The 20,177-nt window shown below is 47.0% G+C and overlaps 1 protein-coding gene across 1 annotated transcript; it reads left to right on the top strand.

Moving 5' to 3' along the window:
• Window positions 1-1,199: 1,199 nt before the first annotated feature.
• On the top strand, window positions 1,200-19,659 carry Meiosin (meiosis initiator). The gene is given in 15 exon segments (XM_042055600.1): window positions 1,200-1,270; window positions 5,848-5,938; window positions 11,821-11,932; window positions 13,011-13,051; window positions 13,054-13,138; window positions 13,802-13,852; window positions 13,855-13,965; window positions 13,968-14,036; window positions 15,017-15,122; window positions 15,755-15,852; window positions 16,292-16,447; window positions 16,764-16,816; window positions 17,581-18,029; window positions 18,575-18,664; window positions 19,491-19,659. Coding segments are annotated over 15 exon segments (1,752 nt in total).
• The last annotated feature ends 518 nt before the right edge of the window (window positions 19,660-20,177 follow it).

The following is a 20,177-nucleotide window of genomic DNA, read 5'->3' as shown; positions in this document are numbered from 1 at the left end:
TTCTCTGTGTAGCTTTGAAGCCTGTCCTGGAACTCTCTGTGTAGATCAGGCTAGCCTTAACTCACTTTGGAGTTAATTTTTTTTACATTTTTAAAATTTTTTTAATTTTTAAAAATGATTTATTTAACTTTATGTACATTGGTGTGAAGGTGTCAGATCTCGTGGAACTGCATTTTCAGATAGTTGTGAGCTGCCATGTGGGTGCTGGGAATTGAACCCGGGTCCTCTGGAAGAGCAGTCAGTGCTCTTAACCGCTGAGCCATCTCTCCAGCCCGAGTTAATGTTTTTAAAGATTTATTTATTTATTATGTATACAACATTCCTTCCTTGTATGCTTGCACGCCAGAAGAGGGCACCAGATCTCATTAAGGATGGGTGTGAGCCACCATGTGGTTGCTGGGTATTGAACTCAGGACCTCTGGAAGACCAGTCAGTGCTCTTAACCTCTGAGCTACCTCTCCAGCCCCCCCCCCCCCCGGGTTAATTTTTTTAAATTATTTTTGTGTGTTTTGCCTGCATGGATTCATGTATGCATACATACATAGAGTTGCTGGGTAGGTCAGAAGAAGATATCAGACCCCCTAGAACTTGAGCTAGAGATTGTTGTGAGCCACTATGCTATAGCCACTTTGCTATTTCCAAATCCCCTGGAAAAGCAGTCAGTGCTCTTAACCATAGATCCATTTATCTAGCTCTCACTTTGGGATTTTAAAGTCAGTTTTCATCTATTAATATCACCATGTAACTGGGAGGGGTAGAGCCAGGTGAATCTCTGTGAGTTCAAGTACAGCCTGATCTACATAGTGAATTCTAGGACAGCCAGAGCTACACAGACAGACTCTATCTCAGCCCCAACCCACCCTTCTAGAGGTGGCAAGCCACAGTTTTCAGACTGGACAGTTTGTATTTCAGACTTTGGCATCCCATTACTGATGTCTAAATTCTGAGATCAATGTCTGGGAATTTGCTGGGTTTAGTTTTACATCCAAATTTTAGGAGCTTAAATTTATCATTTGGAATTTGTGTTCCTCTATTTGGAGTTTATAGTTTTAATTTAGATTCTTGTACCCATAGTTATGTCTTATTTTAGGATCCCTTGGTGCTTTTAAAGATGCACTGTGGTGGTGGGGAAGGGTGTATTATTTGCCCCATTCATTCTGGAGTCCTGAAGAACACTAACAGTTTGTTTCCCTCTGCAGATGTTGGGTTCCTGCAGATACTTGGTTTTCCCTGATGAGCTCAGAGATAGTTCTTTGAGTCCTTCTGACAGGTAATAGTTTTCCCCTCTTCAGTTTAGCAGCTTGGTTTGAATAGAATAATAGTAACAAAACAATGTTACTAAGCACTGTTTCCAGACTGTTTGTTTAGCCCTTTAATTGTATCTACTAACCATTACAGCAACCTTGACAAAGAAACAGATGTGAATATTCCCGCCATTTCCCAGAGAGGGTTCTGAGTTGATTTCAGGCATTGATGTTCTTGGGGTTTCTCTCTCTCTCTCTCTCTCTCTCTCTCTCTCTCGCTCTCCTCTCTCTCTCTCTCTCTCTCCTCTCTCTTCTCTCTCTTCCCTCTCTCCTCTCTCTCTCCTCTCTCTTCTCTCTCCTCTCTCCTCTCTCTCCCCTCTCTCTCTCTCTCTGTGTGTGTGTTTTTCCAGTATTGGGTATCCAGGACCTTATGGTGTGAGGTACTAAGGAATTTTTAAAAAATCACTATACTATATCCATAGCTCCCATTCTGACCCTCTTACTTTTTAAATTTTGTTTTGTTTTGTGCATGCACTGCCTGTGGGGGCCAGGAGAAGGCACCAGATCCCCCTAGACCTGGCATTACAAGTGCTGTGAGCCATTTTGTGGGTGCTGGTATTGCAACCTGGGGCCTCTGTAAGAGCAGCAAGTGCTGTTAATTGCTGAGCCATCTCTCCAGCCCCTCTAATTTTTTGGTTATTCATCCACCTGTAAAACACTTACGAAATGTTGGGAATCTTTTGGGTGTTGTGGGGTGAAAGGAAATACTGAAACAGCCTTCAGGACCACATACGTGATAGGCAACCCTCTACCACTGAGCTGCAGGAATCTGAAAAGGGGATTCATATAGCAGGTTGAGAGCTGGATTGGATTCCTCTCCACCCATGCAGTCTGGACAAATTAAAAGCAGTCGAAGTTCATCTTTCCCTGTACTGTCTTCCCCTTAATGGATGTCAGTTCAACCCTCACACTGGTCCTCTGTGTAGTAGGCACTGCTCAGAAGGAGCACCATAAAGAAAATGAAGAATCATGTATTCTGTAGCTTAGCTTCCTGGAACCTTAGTAATCAACAGTTCAGACTCTTGTTGCTTCCTTTCTAGATGAGGGAATCTTTACAATAAAAGACTCTTGGTTGCAGTGGGTAGAAAACTAGCTAAAACTAGCTTAGGTATAAAAGGGCATTTGCTGGATCATTTAAACAAAAATTTAGGAGCACCAGGGCATGGCTAGTCCCAGACAAGGGTTGAATGGTGTTGATAGGGCTCTGCTTGCCTTGGCTCTATCTTCCTTATCAAACAGACTCTCCTTAGGGGAGGGCAAGATGACTCCTAGCTGCTCAGGTCCATATCCTGCCTGCTGGATCATCCCAAAGAGTCTCTTTTCAAGATTTACTGAGTCCATCATGCTAACTTCTTAGGTATACCTTGGTTCTGTGCTCCTTTTCAAAGGGAAAATAGGGTCAGTCTCTCTGAAAAACTTGAACAGAGAGTAGAGAGGCTTCCCAAAAGACAATTGAGGTACTATTTTCAGGGAAGGGGAATGGAATATTGGTTAAGCAAAAACAGCAATTATCAACAAGTCATTCAATAATCTATGTGTTTCATCATCTACCATCCCTTATCTCTAACCCATTCTGAGAAATTATTGTACACTCTTTTACCCTCTTTTTTTTCAGTTTTTTTCAGGGTTTTTTCTTTTTTTTGAGACAAGCTGTGGGTCTATCCTAGGTTGGTCTTAAATTTATTAGAGTCCTTCCATACACTCTTCAAGTGCTGGGGTTATAGGTGCAAACCATGCAAGTAAATAAATAAGTCAGAAAGATGGCTCAGTGGACAAAGTGCTTGCTATGCAAAGCATGAGGATGTGATTCTGATCTCCTGGACTCACATGGAGAAGACGTGCAGCAGCACACGCCTATAATCTCAGCACGGGGGAGGGAGAAACAGGACGATTCTTATGGGCCTTACTGACCAGCCAGTCCAGCTACACCAGTGAGCTCCAGCTTGAGAAGGAGACTGTCTGAAAACATAAGTGGGGAGTGACTCAGGAAGACACTGGATTTACACACTCAGGTATTGCACACATGCATAAATAGGTAAATAACAGGACAAGCAATCGTGTTGGTGATTTGGATGATTTACTTATTATATTTATCTTTTGTTTTCAGTATTGAGAATTGAACCCAGGGGTTTATGTGTGCTGAGCAAACACCAGTTTTTCTTTCAAAATAAAGTCCTCTGAGTAGTGGTGCACACCTTTAATCTCAGAACGCAGGAGGCAGAGGCAGGCAGATCTCTGTGAGTTCCAGGTCTCACAGCCTGGTCCACGGAGCAAGTTCCAGGACAACTGGGGTTACACAGAGAAACCCTTTCTCAAAGGAAAAAAGGAAGAAGTAGTAATAGTTCAAGGCCACCTTTCACTGCATAGAGAAACTCAAAGCCACCCTAAGCTATCTATAACAGTCCCTGTCTCGAAAAGAAAAGAAAAGAAAGACAGACAGACAGACAGACAGACAGACAGACAGACAGAAAGAAAGAAAGAAAGAAAGAAAGAAAGAAAGAAAGAAAGAAAATAATAAAATAGTTCTGGTTTGGCTAAGATAATAATGAAAACCCTGAACACACTACTGGTTTCAGCTACCGAGGAGGCCAAGGCAGAAAGTCATGTGAGCCCAGGAATTTGAGGCCAGTCCAGGTAGCACAATGTGCCCAAGGACAGCACACCTCAAAATGGCAATCGGTGAAGAGGTCACTTGGAAACCAGCTTATGATATTTTCTTCTTCTTTTTAAATTAATCTTTTGTTTTTAAAGGTTTTTTTTTATTATGTATACAGTGTTCTGCCTGCATGTATGCCTGCAGGCCAGAAGAGGGCACCAGATCTCATTACAGATAGTTGTGAGCCACCATGTGGTTGCTTTGGAAGAGATGGCAGTCAGTGCTTTTAACCTCTGAGCCATCTCTCCAGTCCTGATGTTTTCTTCTTCATTCCTCAATTCAGATGACTAGTGTGTGTGGTCTCTGTGTTCACCAACATTTGAAGAAGTTTGAAGAACTAAGGGTGCTGTCTACTGTGGGACACTCTTTAAGTGCTTTTCATAGATCTTAGAATGGAGATAAAACTCCTTTGTACTGCAATCCTACAGGTCTCTGTTTCACCCAAAATGCCTCCTCCAGCCTTATCCCTTTTGCTTGCTGAGCTCCAGTGCTTGGGTTTTACTTTTCTTGAGTTCCCCTTACTCCTTTATGCCACAGGGCCTTTGCATATGTTTCCTCTGTCTGGAGTATTTTCTGTTTCTTCTCACCCCCTCTCATCCTCTAGACTAGGTTCTTGCCAGATTTAGTTCCAAAGGAAAAGACCTCACTGGTTAGTCTGGAGTTCTAGGTCACAAGCCCCTTATTTTGTAGGTCAAAGCCTGCTATTACAACATTCACAACCAAACAACATCTCTCCTTTACCTGCCATCAGAGCCAGCCTTGATGGGTGTTTGACTTGTGCAGTCATTCACACAGGGCCTAGTATTTAAAATGTCAAACGATTGGGTGCTGGGTGGCTGGATTAGTACAGTGCTTGGTATGCAAGGTTAAGGATATGAGATCAGATCTCTAGCACCCACAAATACAAACAAGTGCAGGGGAGATGGAGCTAGGGCCTTGAGATTAAGCCAGGCAGCCTAACTATTTCTGTGAGTTTCAGGTTTACTGAGAGACCCTGTCTCCAAAACTAACACACACACACATAGAATAAAAAGACCTAAATGATGAGTTTAATGATTTGCTTTCTTCATCTTGAAGATCTTAATTATTAAGCAAGTGACCCCACATTTTCTTTTTCTTTCTTTCTTTCTTTTTTTTTTTTTTTTTTTTTTTTTTTCGAGACAGGGTTTCCCTGTAGTTTCTAGAGCCTGTCCTGGATCTAGCTCTTGTAGACCAGGCTGGTCTCAAACTCAAAGATCCGCCTGCCTCTGCCTCCCGAGTGCTGATGACCCCACATTTTCATTTGTAGTGTCCCCCTCATTCTGATCCGAGTTGCTGTTTTATGTTTGTGTAACTGTGGTTGAGGTCCTTACCTCCAGCTATACCCTCAGCTCCAGAAGAACTGTTTGCTCTTTATACTCTTGCCCCTGTCCTCACAATTTCTGCCACAGAGTGGATGCTCACTAACTAATTGCTGAATGAATGGATGAAAAAGATATATTTGGTTTTTTGAGACAGGGTTTCTCTGTGTAGCCCTGACTGGCCTGGAACTCACTTTGTAAAACAGGCTAGCCGCAAACGCACAGAGATCCACCTGCCTCTGCCTCCCAAGTACTGGGATTAAAGCATGCATCACTATCTCCTGTATTACTGCTAATTCTTTAGGTTTTTTTGGGGGGTGGGTTGGGTAATTATTTATTTGTTTGTTTATTGAGACAAGGTCTCATGTAGCCTTGGTATTAGACCAAAGGTTTGGGGGCAGATGGCAAACCTTTAAAGCTAGATGTGGCTCATGCCTGGAATGTTAGCACTTCAGAGGCTGAGGCAATATGATCACATTTCCTTGTCTCCAAAAGCTAGGTTTAATTTTAGACATCTTAACAAAAACCTGCTCTCATCCCCAAACAGGAAGGATAAGAAGAACCACACAAACAAGCTTCGAGAACTGGCCCTGCTGATACCTGTGACCATGATGACCAGAAACAAGAAGCATACCAAGGTGTGGGGACTAAAGGAGATGAGGCAGGAGGGAGGAAGGATGTCAGAGCAATAAGTGCGGCCTCTCCTGGGAAATCCATGCAGGCTCTCTCAGTGACAGACTTGAAACAGAGGTGGTCTAGCTTTGAGCAGGAATTTCTGGGAGTTCATGATCCCACCAGGATGTTTTTTAAGCCAATTCCTCGCCCAAGGTCAACAAGTGCTGTACCACTGAGTTATACCCCCAGCCCTGTGGGATTCTTTCAGGATAAGAGGTGGGGTAGATGGAGCAGGGGCTGGAGACAGCACAGTCAGCACTCGTTATTCAAGCATGAGAACCTGAGCGCCAGTCCCAGAACCCACAGAAAGCCATGCATCATGAGGTGTCTTAGTGCATGCTTGTATTGATCAACCAACCTAGCCTAATCTGTCAGTGACCCAGGTCACATTGAGAGACCCTGTTTCCAAAAATAAAAGAAAATTAAAAAAAATAAGAAAGAAAAAAAAGAAAAACCCGACAGTGGACAGCCTCTGAGGAATGACACTGAAGATGACCTCTGACTTCTACATGCATGTGCACACTGGCACTCACATGAACATGCACATATACAGAGAAAGAGGAAAGGGAACTAGGAGAGGAAAAGTAGAAGCAGAGGTCACACAGCAGAGCAGGAGCCTTCCAGGTCTCACAGCTGCTGTCTGAGACTCCTCAGTCTCTCTCAGCCCCAGGTTCTCAGTTAAAAAAAGGAAAGAGTAAGCTGGGCCTGGCGGCACAGGGTTTAAATCCCAGCACTCAATAGGCAGAAACAGGCAATCTCTGGGAGTGTAAGGCCAACCTGGTCTATAGAGTGAGTTTAAGGACTTCTAGGGATACACAGAGAAACTCTGTCTCAAAAAACAAACAAACAAAGGAAATATAAGTTCTGTTTCTAAACAGTACTGAAAGACCTGTAGTTTAGCAACAGAGTTCTTGTCTATCTTGTGCAAGGTTCTAGATTTCATCCTTGAGGGTGGGGGTGAGGTGCACAGGGAAGATAAAAAGTGTGGCCTAGTTATACATGCCTTTCATTCTGGCACCTGGGAGACTGAGGCAAGAGAACTGCAAGTTCAAGGCCTGTCTGGGCTACAGAGTGAGTTCAAAACAGCATGGACAGCTTGGTGAGACCTTGTTTCAAAATACAAATGTAAAATAGAGGACTGGGGAGGGTAGCTCAGTGGTAGAGGCTTTCCTTGGACACAGAAGGCCCTGGGTTCAGAGAGAGAGAGAGAGAGAGAGAGAGAGAGAGAGAGAGAGAGAGAGAGAGAGAGAGAGAGAGAGAGAGAGAGAGAGAGAGAGGAGAGGGAGGAGAGAGAGGAGAGAGAGAGGAGAGGGAGGAGAGGGAGGAGAGAGGAGAGAGAGAGGAGAGAGAAGAGAGAGAGAAACTCGGGAGAATTAATTTCTTTTCCTTTGGCAACTTGCAAAGACCTCACACTGCTCGCAAACTATCAACAAAGTCTCTTCAGGGCTTCTTTGTTCTCATATGGTCTCCCCACCTCTGACCCTCCTGCCTCCCTCTTACAAAGATCCTCATGACTGCACTGGACTCATGTGGATAATTGCAAGTAATCTCTCCATCTCCAAATCCTTAACTTAATGACATCTGTAAAGTCCCCTTGCCCTATAAGGCAGCCTATTCACAGGTATGGATGTGGCTGCCTTTGGGTCTAGGATGTGACTATGGGGAGGATTTTTCTATGTCCTCAAGCAAGTGCATATTTGCTATGTATAGGTACTATCACAGGTTTCTGGGAAACCAGGGAAGAGACAGACACAGTTCTTGCCCTCAAGGAATGAGTCTAGCATTTTATAATGTACAAGATGGTCATCTCCTTTGGAATTATCTCTAGGGCTGTCTACTTTTTTAATATTTAAATTATTTTAATTTTTTTATGTGCATGGATGTTTTCCCTGCATGTGTGACAGTAACAGAAGAAGGTGTTGGATCCCCTGGAGGTGGTTATGAACCACCCTTGGGTGCTTGGAATAAAACCTGAGCCCTCCAGAAGATCAGCTAGAGCTTTTATCTGATGACCCAACTCTCTTGCTCCAGCTGCCCACCTTTTTTTTAGGTAATAGGGGCTTCATACATGCTTTGCAAAGATTCTGCTACTAAGCCATACCTCTGCCCTCTATTTATTTAATTAATTATGTATTAAATAATTATTATTAATTAATCATTAAATAATTATGTATTGTGGTACTGAGCATTAGAACTGGGGCCTTGTGCATACTATATAAATACTCTTCACTGAACTATACTTATTCTTGAGACAAGATCTTACTAAGCTGCTAGCCTGACCTTGAGCTCACTTGAGCTTGTCTTGGCTGGCCTGAACTTGGAATCCTTGTGTCTTCCTCCTGAGGCTAGGATTATCAGGCCTGGTTTCCTTCTACTTCTCTCTGTTTTGTTTTGTTTTATTAATGTATTTATTTATTTATTTATTTATTTTTGGTTTTTCAAGATAGGGTTTCTCTGTGTGTCCCTGGATGACCTGGAACTCTCTCAGGTTGGTCTTGAACTCAGAGATTCATTTACCTCTGCTTCCTGAGTGCTGGGATTAAAGATGTGCACTACCATGCCTGGCCTACTTTTTTCTGTTTAAAAAAAATCATTAATGTATGTGAGAGAGAGAAAGGGGGAAACATGTCTTGGCATGTTTCCAGAGGTCAAAGGACAATTTTTGGGAGTCAGTTCTCTCCTTCACAGTGGAATCTGGGGATGGTGCTCAGCTCATCAGGCCTGTACACCAAGTACTTTCACCTTCTTACTCATTGGTTTTTCCTCACCAGCCTATTTGGCTGACTTCTCTACCATGTATCCTCTCTCTTCTTCAGGACCCCTGTCCCCCCCCCCACTCTCTCTGGGCCACTGACTTTCCAATCCAGGACAAAGGCTCCAAAGGATGACTCTACTCCTAGCATGCAGCCTAGAGCAAATATTGATTGATCACTGTTGCTCCCAGTTTACTATGAATTCCTGGACTTAGACACCAAATGCTGAATATCTTAAATATGCTTCCATCTTTAAAGTTGTTTTAAGTTATTTATTTGGTGCAAATGTCATGACACAATTGTGGGAGTCAGTTCTCTCCTATGGACTGGAGGGACTGAATGCAGGATGTCAGGCAGGTGCCTTTCCCTGCTAAGCCATCTCACAGACTTACCTTCTTTTTACAGTTTGAGACAGGGTCTTACTGTGTAGTCCTACTTGGCTTGGTACTTGCTTTCTAGCCCAGAGTGGCCTCAAACTAATAGCAATCCTCAGCGTCTGGTGTTATGATTATAGGCCTATGCCACCACACCTAGCAAGGCTGTGAGAGATGTGTGGACATGCTCACGTTTTTGGGGGGGCTGTTGAAACAGGGATTCTTTGTGTAGCCTGGCTGCCCTGGAACTCCCTGTGTAGACTAGGCTGGCCTCAAACTCAGAGATCTACCTGTCTCTGCCTCCTGAGTGCTTGGATTAAAGGTATGGGCCTCCACACCTGGCAATATGCTCACTTAAAAAAAAGCCTTCTTATGTCTATTTATTCTATTTCATATGTATGTTTTGACTGAATGCATGTATGCACACCATGTGTGTTCCTGGCACCTGTGAAGGTCAGGAGATGCTGTCAGATCAGCTGGAATAAGAGCTACAGAGAGTTGTGAACCCTCATATCCGTATTGGAAACCAAACCCAGGTCCTCTGCAAGAGCATCAAATACTCTTAACTGCTGAACCAACTCTCTAGGCCCTAGACATGCTCACCCTTTGGTTTAAGAAATCATGAAGAAGGCCAGGTATGGTGGCACACACCTTTAATCCCAGCACTCAAAGGTAGAAGCAAGTAATCTCTGTGGGTTCAAGGCTAGCCTGGTCTACATAGACAGTCAGAGTTACATAGTGAGATCCTGTTTTTTATTTTTTGTTCTTTTGTTTTTGTTTTTTTTTTTTTAAAAAATAACAGAACAACACAACAACAGCAACAAAAACCTATGTGTTTAATTAAAAATAAAGAAATTCCTGAAGGAACAGATTGCCTAGAAATACCCAAGGGGCAAGGAGGTAAGAGAGAGAGAGGTTGGGGGGGAGAGAGAGAATGAGAATGGATGAGAATATGTCATTCTAAAAGCCTTCAGTCATTCAGTCACTCAGTGTTCAATAGATGTTTGTTGGATGACTTCTCTGTTGTGACAGTTTTAAGACCTATTATAGCTTGAAATGGTCTCTGAAGTTTCACCTTCTAGTTGTAGCTGCCAGGTCATGTTACTAAAGCACCAAGACTGAGCCTTCTAGCTGGGTTTGGAGCCCATGTCTGTAATTCCAACACCTGGAGGCTGAGCAGGAGAATCATGAGTTTGAGGCCAGCCTGAGGTACACAGTGAGACTTTCTCCATAAACAAAACAGAAAAACAGAAACAGCCTTCTATTTTGAAATCAGGGATGGAGCCTAACCACCTTTGCATGGAGCATTTGTGTACAGCCCTTCACAGCTACAAAGACTTCAGTGCAACCATCCTGAGCCTGGCATTAGACATGCCAGTCTAAGAGAGACACCTGCGCAGTGCTCCACTCACAGCTTTGTTTTCTTTCTTTTCCTTTCCTTTATTTCTTTTTTTCTGGTGGGAGCCTTTTTGTTTTTGTTTTGTTTTGAGATAGGGTTCCACTGTTTAGCCTTGGCTGTCCTGGAACTTGCTCTGTATACCAGACTGGGCTCAAACTCAGAGATCTACCTCCTGAGTGCACTTTTCTTTTTCAGTCCCTTGAGACTCCCTTGAAGACAATCTCATTCAAACATTGACTAAGAATTTTTAAAATCATGTGTGTGTGAGAGAGAGAGAGAGTGTGTGTGTGTGTGTGTGTGTGGTGTGCATGTGTCTGGAAGGGTGGGTGGCAGGAGGTGTTCTCTCTCTCGGTCCTCTTCTTGTCTCTGTTTCTATGTGGTCTTGCTATATAGCCTGTGTTGTCCTGGAATATACAATCCTCCTGCCTCAGCTTTCTGAGTACTGGGATTACAGAAGTGTTCCAGCATGTTTGGCTGATGATTTTTATATTGGTTTTTAGTTTTGTGTCTTTCACAGCAGTTCAGGAGGTATTTAGTGGCATTGGTGGGGCAGGTGGTGTCTGCCCACTGGCCGTAAGCACCCTGCTGATTGCTGTGAGAAATCTACTTCTTTAAAGGCCCCTGGATGAGCCATCTCTCCATATCTGCCTTTGCAATATAAAAATAAGTTAGCTAAAGTCTTCCTCAGCTAGCTCAAGGTCAAAGGGAGAGAAGAACATGGCAACAGAAAGCAGAAAGCCGTGTCCAGGCTATTACAAAGCACTGGAATGTGGGAAGCTGACCCCACCTAGGCCAGATGGTCAGAAGAGAAGGGGGCCATGCTGAAGTTCAGAGGAGAAGCAGGCAGGTGAGGGGGCTTGTGGGGAGAAGAGGGAAGAAGAGGGGGCCCAGATGGGGAGGTAAGTATGAGCAAAAGGCCTGGGGCCAGAAGCTGAGGAGTATATGCCAGTAACTGGGACCAGGAGGCAGGCTACCCTGGTCAGATTCCAGCTCTGCCTCCTTAGGTTTCCAAACCCCATTAGTGTTCAGCCTCAGTCTTCAGCTTGCTCTCTAGGACAAGGTAGGGGCTAGACAGCAGAATAGATGAGTCTCTGCCAATAAGCCTACTAGGGTATGTGTGGAGGGTAGGCTGTGAGGTACTTCCTGTCTCTGTTCCCCAGGAGTCTCACACTGTCCTGGGCCCTAAAGCTTATACAAGTCAGGGTCTTACAGACTGCACCCTAGACTGGCTTCCAACTCACAATCCTGCTACCTCTGCCTCTTATGGAGTCAAGAGGTCAGGTGGGCAATGTGCCCCACTCTCCACCCTGTCTCTGCAGAAGGAGATCCTGCTGCGTGTCCTGCACTACATCCACTACCTCCAGAGATGCATTGATGTGGTCCAGGCTTTGCTCAAGCTCCACAACAGCGACTGCAAAGGTGGATTTGTGGGTAAGCAGTTCCACCTCCAGCTGACTTTATACCACATGCTTTCCTGGCTGTCAGGGAAACTGATCAACCGTCTTCTCCTTCCTGGGGAAGGTGTCTACAGCAGAAAGGTAAGCAAGGTGCTGCAGGAGAGCCTCATGTGATGGCTCTCACTTGTTACTCCAGCATCCAGAGGCCAGCCTAGGCCACATAGTAAGTTCCAGTCCAGCGTAGCTTACAGAGCAAGACCCAGTCTCAAGGAAACAAAGCAAAACATGGACACTATGTTTTGGAGTTTGGAGGAGGAAGCAGGAGAGCTTGGCCTTCAAGGACAGCACCCTGCCAAACTGCAGAACCACTCTGACCAAAGAGCTTGTGTGCATGAGGAACCATAGAATGTTTAGGGACAGGCAGGAGATGTGACTGGAGAAGATACAGCACTGAGCAGGTTGATGCATGCCTTTTCCAAGCCAGATCCCGATTCAGACTCTGCCATGACCATGGCCTCTCTAGGCTTCAGTCCTGCAATCTGTAAATTGGGAGCCCCCCAGCACTTCCCTACTGTGTGTGCTATGGGAATCAACTGTATTAAAACAGAGAAACAACATGGTAGTTACAACATACAGCTACCCAGCACTGTACAGTGGCTGGTGTGAAATACTCAGGCAGGAAGAAGAGGCTGGGGGCACAAAGGCCAGAACAGGGGGATGAGGTCTGTAGGGCAGAGCAAAGGGGTAGAGATGAGAAATATTAGGAGACTGAACCAGGAAATATACTGCTCAGATTAATTTACTTTTGTTTTTATTTTTTTTTCTCCTCCTCCTCTTCTTTGTTGTTTTGTTATTGAGACAGTCTTTCTGTATAGCCCAGACTGACCTTGAACTTGAAGTAACCCTTCTGCCTTAGCCTCCCAAATGCTGGGATGACACACCTATATCCCTGTGTTTGACCTCATGGGTGTGCAGCCATAGATCTCAGTTTTCTTATTTGTAAAGTCTGTCTGAAAACCTTCCCACCTCCAGGGTTGGAAAGCCTTGTCTGGGAGGAAAAGGATGTCCAGGTTGGAGAGTGGGCTCTGATCTGCCCCCTTCTCCACTCCCAGGGCTGGGTCGGAACCCATCTGCCGGCCCAACCCAGCAGAGACACACTCCACTCCCTCCAGCTATCAGAAGTCACACCTTTGGGGCACCTGCTCCAGACCTCGAAAGAAGAAGTTCACCTGAGTGTCAGGTACATGTGGTCTCTGGAGGCAGGACAGGGAGCTGCTGATGTAGCATAGTTTCCTCCTGTAGGGACACACTGAGCTAGGCCTTGCCAGTCTGTGCCTGAGTCCACTCCCAGACCTTCCTAGGGGTGCTGAGGTCTAGGGTGGCATGCTTTCCTCTGGACCTTCATTTCTTCCTCACTGGGACAGATACCATTCAGGCTCTCTTAAGGTTACAGAAAAGCATGGGCAGACATTGCCAAGCCGTGCTTATATCAGAAGCACTGACAAGGCCCAAGGAGGGTGCTACTGTTATCATTTACTGTCCTTGAACTAGAGCATAGGGAAGACAGAGTTGTAGGAAGATCCATGGCTACACATTGGAATTACTTGAGGTACTTAGAAACTTCCTAAGTGTGTACCATACACCCAGAAAGCTGGTGTCTTTGGGATGTGGAATATCACAACAACTATGCATCATGCTGTTAGAGCTCAGAGTTACATAGACCAAGTTGGCTCAGTAAGCTCTACTTGAGGAGCTGGGCACACCTGGGGTGCTGGTAAGTGGCCAAGGCAGGCAGTGCTCTGAAATGTGACAGTCCAGAGCAGAAGAGTTCTCTCCTTGGGCCAAATTCTGAGGCATCCCAGTGTCTTCACCAAGCCCCCTGACTCTGTCTCTATTCTCTCAGAGCACCCAACCTGGCCCCAGAAGCCTCGCCGTTCTCTGGCTTTGAACCAGCCTGAAATTTGGTCACTGCATACCCAGGTCAGAAAGAAGAAAACAGGGAAGGTGCCACATACCCAAGAGACCTCAGCCCTGGCACCCACCCCACATCTGCACTATCCCTGTCAAAAGTGATGGAGGAGGGGCCCAGCTGGTGTACTTGGACATGGCTCAGAATATTGTTGCCTATGATATCATAAGTTGGTGCCTTTCCTCAGCAGGAACTTACTGTTTTATTTGCATGTGTTCTTCTCTGCCCCCCACTGTGTGTGTACATGTACGTGTGTATTTGTGTGCTTCTTCACAGATTTCCTCCTGGACAGTCCTAGCAACAAGGCATACATCACCGAGTGGGATGACACTGCATCTCTTGTCATGGGGCTTCACCCACAGCTTTCCTTTCTTATGTAGGGGACTATAAGGGAGGGGCAGGATTCTGTCACCTTATGTGTAAGCTTCAGGTCTCAAGCCTGGGGATGGGGGAGCATATGCCTACTGGGTTTCTCTGAAGAAGCCAGACTGTTGCTTGGCCCTGTCACTGTACCAGAGGAGAGCAGGGGTGGAATTCCCTAAAAAGGACAGAAGAGCGACAGGAATGCAAGCCTTGACCTTGTATTAGCTCTGAGGCCACAGAGTGCCCAGTTCTCCATCATGCTCCCTATTGTTCATGTGCCTCCTCTAGGCCAGGCCATAACTTGTTGGTGCTCGTGACACAGTAGTGACCAAATTCTCAGTCCAGTGATGGAATCACCCACATTTCCTGGTCCCCCAGAATTTCTGAGGTGATAGAATGCCTTGGTCCCAGGGCTGCGTCACCTTCCTGTTAGCTATATGACTTGGGCTAGGCATTCATGTAGCAGTGACTGGGATAGCCGATTGGGGTCTACTGCATTGTACTTCAGTAAAAGATGTGCAAGGGTGGGTCAGGGCCAGCCACACTTGTGGCCATCCCTGTTGTCATGGCATTGTTATTCCATGTTAAGGATCTGATGATCGTCAGTGCAGCTTCTGGTAGATAGAGGTGTGAGTCAGTACTGTGGTGACCTGGGCTCTTGTTTGGGTATATAGGAGGAAGAAGACTGGTGGCAGAGTCTGGTCCGTCTCTTTCTCCCTGTCTTGGGGCCTTGGAATCTAGCCCATATACAGTTATAGTCACCTTATTCTGACACCCCTCCTCCAGGTGATTATGGTGCAGGGACCCAAGATGGTGAGCTTGACACTGACATCAAGGCTCAAAGCAGTGATCAGAGGTCCTATTTCCTCACCAAAGTAGAGCCCTATCTCAGGTAAGGAAACCCTGGGTGTCAGTGGCTGGGGCTGAGCTATCTGTGGAGTGTGAGAGATTGATTTACATTCTCTGCCAGAGTCCCCTAAATGGCACCCTAGGTCCAGTTGCGTGCTGGCTGGTGCAGACTCCCACGAAGGTCTGGATTGTCACCCATTGATCTTCTTGTGTCTTTCCCCCTCCCAGCCTATTCTCATCCATTGAGGGCTTCTCTACTACAGACCATGACTGTATCAGTGGGGCTGATCCAAACCTCTTCCTTGGCATTGGAGAATGTGACCTGTCTCGCCATGTCAGCCCTCTCTTGCCTTTACCATGAGCCTTCCACTGAGCAGCACAAATGTTCTCCGTTCTTCACACTACCTGCTCTGAGTTTGCTGCTCTGGTCTCTCTACTTGGAGCATCTGCCTCTCTGATTTACCTGGGAAACTACCCTCTCTGATGTGTCCTCTGGTCATCCCTGAACACTTCCTCCGTGGGGTCCCCTCTGTGTCAGCGTCTGCTTACCAACTCATTTTCCCTCAAGACTGATTAAATCCCCTGGGGTTGCATGGAGTGGCCCATGTGAGCTCCACAATCACAGCTGAGTTCATCCCGGGGCTATGTGTCTTCCTATGACTGCAACTCTCACAGGCAGAAGCTATTCTTGTGTACTTCCAGTGAGACACACAAAGAAACCCCAGACACTGACCCTTGGCTTCCTGCGTGGACCTCAGAAGACAGCCCCAATGGTGATTACAACTCTTCTTCTTGTAGGCTGTGAGCCTTCTGAACCTTCCTCTCCAGAGGGTTTCTATGGCAGAGAAAAGCAGGAAGAAGGTTGGGGATCTGCTAGGCCCAGGGATGGCAAACATACTATGCTTATCATCACTCTGCCCACTGATTGCTATGCCAGACATTGCTAATCAATCCCTATATTCATGAGCCAGCCACTATAGAACCTTTTAAACAGAGCTATGGGTTACTGCAATCAGGCTGCTGGCTTTGACACACTGTAACAATGATCTTTCCTTTTTTGTTGATGTATTGCCAGGCAATGTGCCTCTTAATTTCCTCTACCTCCACGACTCTGAATGGTAGTCTTCTTTCCCCAATGTCTGACCCTATCCCTTCAAAACCTGCTGTTGCACTGGGGGTTGACCACACTCCTGAGTGCCATGATTCTTTCAGGGAGCCCACTGGCCTCGGGGTCTTTCCAGAGCAATACCTGGCATGTGACGAACTACCTGAGTGAGATCTTAGGACTCAGCTCTTCCCTCTTCAGCTCCCCAAGCAAAATCCTGCCAGATCATGTCCTGGAGGACGAGACCTACTTTCTGAATGAAGGTGGGCTGCCAGAGTGGGAGGAGCTTCATTCATTCATTAAAGATAGGGACACCTGTCCACCAAGTACTTGGGTCTGAGCTGGGCCCAGTGGATGCTCAGAGGGCCTTGAAGGGCCCATAGTTCCTCCAACATAGGGGCCACTAGGCCACGTAGTGAAGGGGAGGCCCCAGAAACTGCTACACTCACAGCTGGCCTGTGAGTGAGACTTGGACATGGGCTAGGAAATCCCGAAGGGGAGGAAATCAGAGAAGGGGAATGGGAATAGCCAGGGGTGCTGTGAGAAAGGTGCCTAGTCCCTTTCGTTCTCTGCTCACAGGTCTCATGGAGTCTTTGCCTGCTGCCTGTGAACTGGAGGACCCCCAAGAGAAGGTAAGTTCCATCTTCTTGGCTTGACTCCCTTAATGAGCATCCCACACTTCCATCCTTCCAAGAATTACCAAGTCTGTCCTCACCATCCTCCTTTGAACTTACCACTGCCCATGAGGAGCCTGAGAGAGGCCTGCTAAGATCACAGCTACTCCCCAAGCAGGGTGGGGACAGGACACTTCTCTCACCCTCAGGGGTTTACCCCTCATGGAGGAGCCACGATGCTTAGTGTGTACATGTTTAATGTGTCCCTGTGCATGACACAGGGTCTCTTGAATCCTAGACTGGCCTCAGAATCAATCCTCCTGCCTCAACCTTCAGAGAGATTGGATTACAGGAGTGTACCAATTTTTATGGCCAAATAAGTCTCAATTCTTCGAGCATGGAGTTTACTCCAGTGGGTAGTCTCATCACAGGCCTCATGTTCTGGAGTTCATGAAGAAAAACTCTACTGGTGTCACCCAGTTTTGTTTTCGCCTCCAGTTCAGCACAGGAGGGAGCAGGAGGGAGGGAGAATCAGTCAGCAGGGACTGGTGCTGAGGCCACACAGTTGGGAGGGGACACCTGTGTCCTCCAGCTGAGACATCCTATGTCCCCGTTATAGTCTGTTTCCTCATGTGTGGATTGATGTCATGAGGCCCTGCTTGAGACCTTTGAGTGGAGGTTCCTGAGTTTCCAGGGGTGTGGAGACAGACAAGGGTGTTTCACCTGCACTGTTTTTGATGCTCTGTGAATCCCATAGTCAGTGTTTTCCTCATCAGGTCCAGGACACACCCACGGCCCCACCTAACTTCCAGTCCTCAGTCTCACTGGACCACTGCTACCTGCCGCTGAGTGAGAACATCAACGTGTTGTCTAGCCGCAGCTCCAGTTCAGAGTCCTCAGACACTGAGTCCCTGTGGGGACAGGAGGTGAGAGGGGTGGCCATCCACCCAGGGAGGACAGGGGTCTTCTCCCTTGCTCAGTCTTCTGTCCTGCAGCAGGCCAACCCTGTGGGCTTACAGACCTCCAGTGACGAGGACAGAGACTACACATGGACACCTACCCAACGGTCTTCTGGCCTGCCAGTAGCTGGCAAGAAGACCAAGAAGGTCCAAGCAAGCCAGAGCTCTGGGAAGCTCAAGGACAGTAAAAAGGCCTGCTCTGGCCAGGTGAAGAAAAAGTGTGTTAATGGCTTCATCATGTTCTGCAGGATGAACCGCAAGCATTACATCCGGTGGGTGAGGGAACCCGGGTTTTTAATGGTATAAAGAGGTTACCATCCCCATGTGCACCCTGAGACCATGTGGCCCCACTGACATGCAGCAGACCCAAGCTCAAACTTGAGACATCAGAGAAAAGGAAATTAATTGGCTTCTGTCACCATCAAGAAAACTGCCTCCAGTTGGTTCTGGGCTGAATCAGTTCTGTCCCTCTCTCCTGAGCTGTCATCTCCAACATGCTGGGCCACATTGGTAGCAGGTTGTCCTCAGGAGGTTCAGGCTCAGTCCTGCCGGAAGCCCTAAGTCTCATCTCTAAACGTCCTTGGGGTTGACTTAGATCAGGTGCCAGTCCTGGACCTGTCACTGGTGGCTGAGCTTTGCTGGAAGAACGGGTTTGTGGGCGGTAGGGAGAGGCTGTGAAGTGGTGGCTACAGGTCATTTGCTTTTGGGGAAATCTGTGTCTTCAGAGGGTGAAATGGGACACTGGAAGGCTGGTGGGAGAGGAAAGATGGCCAAGGACCATGGTGTGGCTATTGTAAACCCCTCCTTCCTGTCCCAGAGCCTGTCCTGGGACTGCATCCACAGCTGCCACCAAGGACCTGGCTCAACTGTGGCGAGAGATGACTCTGGAGGAAAGGAGACCATACTGGTGAGAAGTACCTTCCAGAGGGTGTGGGGGGAACCATGGGCCCCAACCTGTGACATCCCTCACTCAGAGCCTCGTGACTTTACTAACAGGTTGGGGCTTTCCTGGGCTGAAGACTTGTGAAACACAGATTCCTTTTCTTTGTATATCTGTGGTGCATGCACATGTGTGTGTGGTATGTGCACGCATGTACATGCATGCAGAGGCCAGAACAGGACATCAGGTGTCTTTCTCTTGTTTTTTGCCTTGTTGCCTTGAGGTAAGGCTTCCCATTTAATGGGGAACTGGCCTTTACAGCCAGGATGCCTGGACAGCAAGCTCTTGGTTCAGCTCTTTATGTGGATACTGGTAACTCAAACTCACGGCCCAGAGCAAGTGCTTATTCATGGAGTATCTCCAGGCTCCTGGGTCACACGTTTTATGACCTGGGAGGTGACAGGTAGAGTGTCACCTGCAGCTGGAAAGAGAATGAACTTTGCTGTTCTTGGACATGCTGCCTCCCATTTAAGCTTTGCCACATAGAACATCTCAGTTATTTTCCTGTCACTTGGCCTCTTCTCTCTTGTCTTAGCCATCCTTCCCCAACTCTATCTCTTCTACCAACTTCAAGGGCTCCCTCTTGCCCATTTCCAAACTAGTGGAAATCCTGTTTGTGAAGAGCACCTAGCAGGGTCCAATTTAGGTGTCAGAACCTGGCACCCCAAAGACAGACTGACCCCATGGGACCAAAGAGAGTTCTGGCTCCCTGAAACCTAGGTTTAGTCAGTGCTGGGGGCAGAGGGCTGTGCAGGAACCAAGGAGCCAATGAGGAACCTCCATCTGTTCCCAGCACTAAGGCACGCAGGTTCAGCCGCCAGAACAACCGCATTGTGAAGCGGGAGAGCTCCAGCAGTGAGGACGACGATGGGGAGGCCCCTAAGCCCTTCTACCAGCTGCTGGCTGACAGGGCCCAAGTGTCTCTGGGCCTGGCTTCACTGCCCTCCCCTCACTGCCAGTGAGAGGGGCAGCCCTTGCTGGGTCTGCCATCTGCTTAGCTCCCAGGTTCCCCAATGTTTGTTTCCTTTGGGCCTCAGCTGCCACTGCTGAGGGTCCCCTTGCTCAGCCCCCCACTCTCAGCACCAGAGAGGAAGTATATTTACTGACCCAAGGCTTTGTGTTCTGCCTTGTGTGCAGCCTTTCCCACCTGTTCTTAAAGGTTGGGTGCCCAGATGAAATGCAGCTCTCAGAATCAATCCTGCTTCAGCCCCATTTGTTCTCATTGCACGCTTCCCTACTCTAGTTGTCCTAAAATGAAGTGGAGCCCTTCTTAAGAGCAGGGGAGAATCCAGGGGAGAGGAGCAATGCTGTATCCAGAATCCCTTGGCCCTGGGTGGGCTTTCCACATCAATCCAGAAGCCCTTTGCTTCTGAAATTTGAAAATCCTCCAGAGCCCACAGGTATGAACTCAACTCCTTTACCTTGAAAATCCAGGCTTGGGATGTGATGACCCACGTGAATGTCTATAATTCCAACATTC

The sequence above is a fragment of the Arvicola amphibius genome, chromosome 8, assembly GCF_903992535.2.
Source record: "Arvicola amphibius chromosome 8, mArvAmp1.2, whole genome shotgun sequence".
In the NCBI taxonomy this organism is placed as follows: Eukaryota; Metazoa; Chordata; class Mammalia; order Rodentia; family Cricetidae; genus Arvicola; species Arvicola amphibius.
Note: the sequence above shows the minus strand (reverse complement) of the source record. Positions and strands in the feature narration are given on the sequence as shown.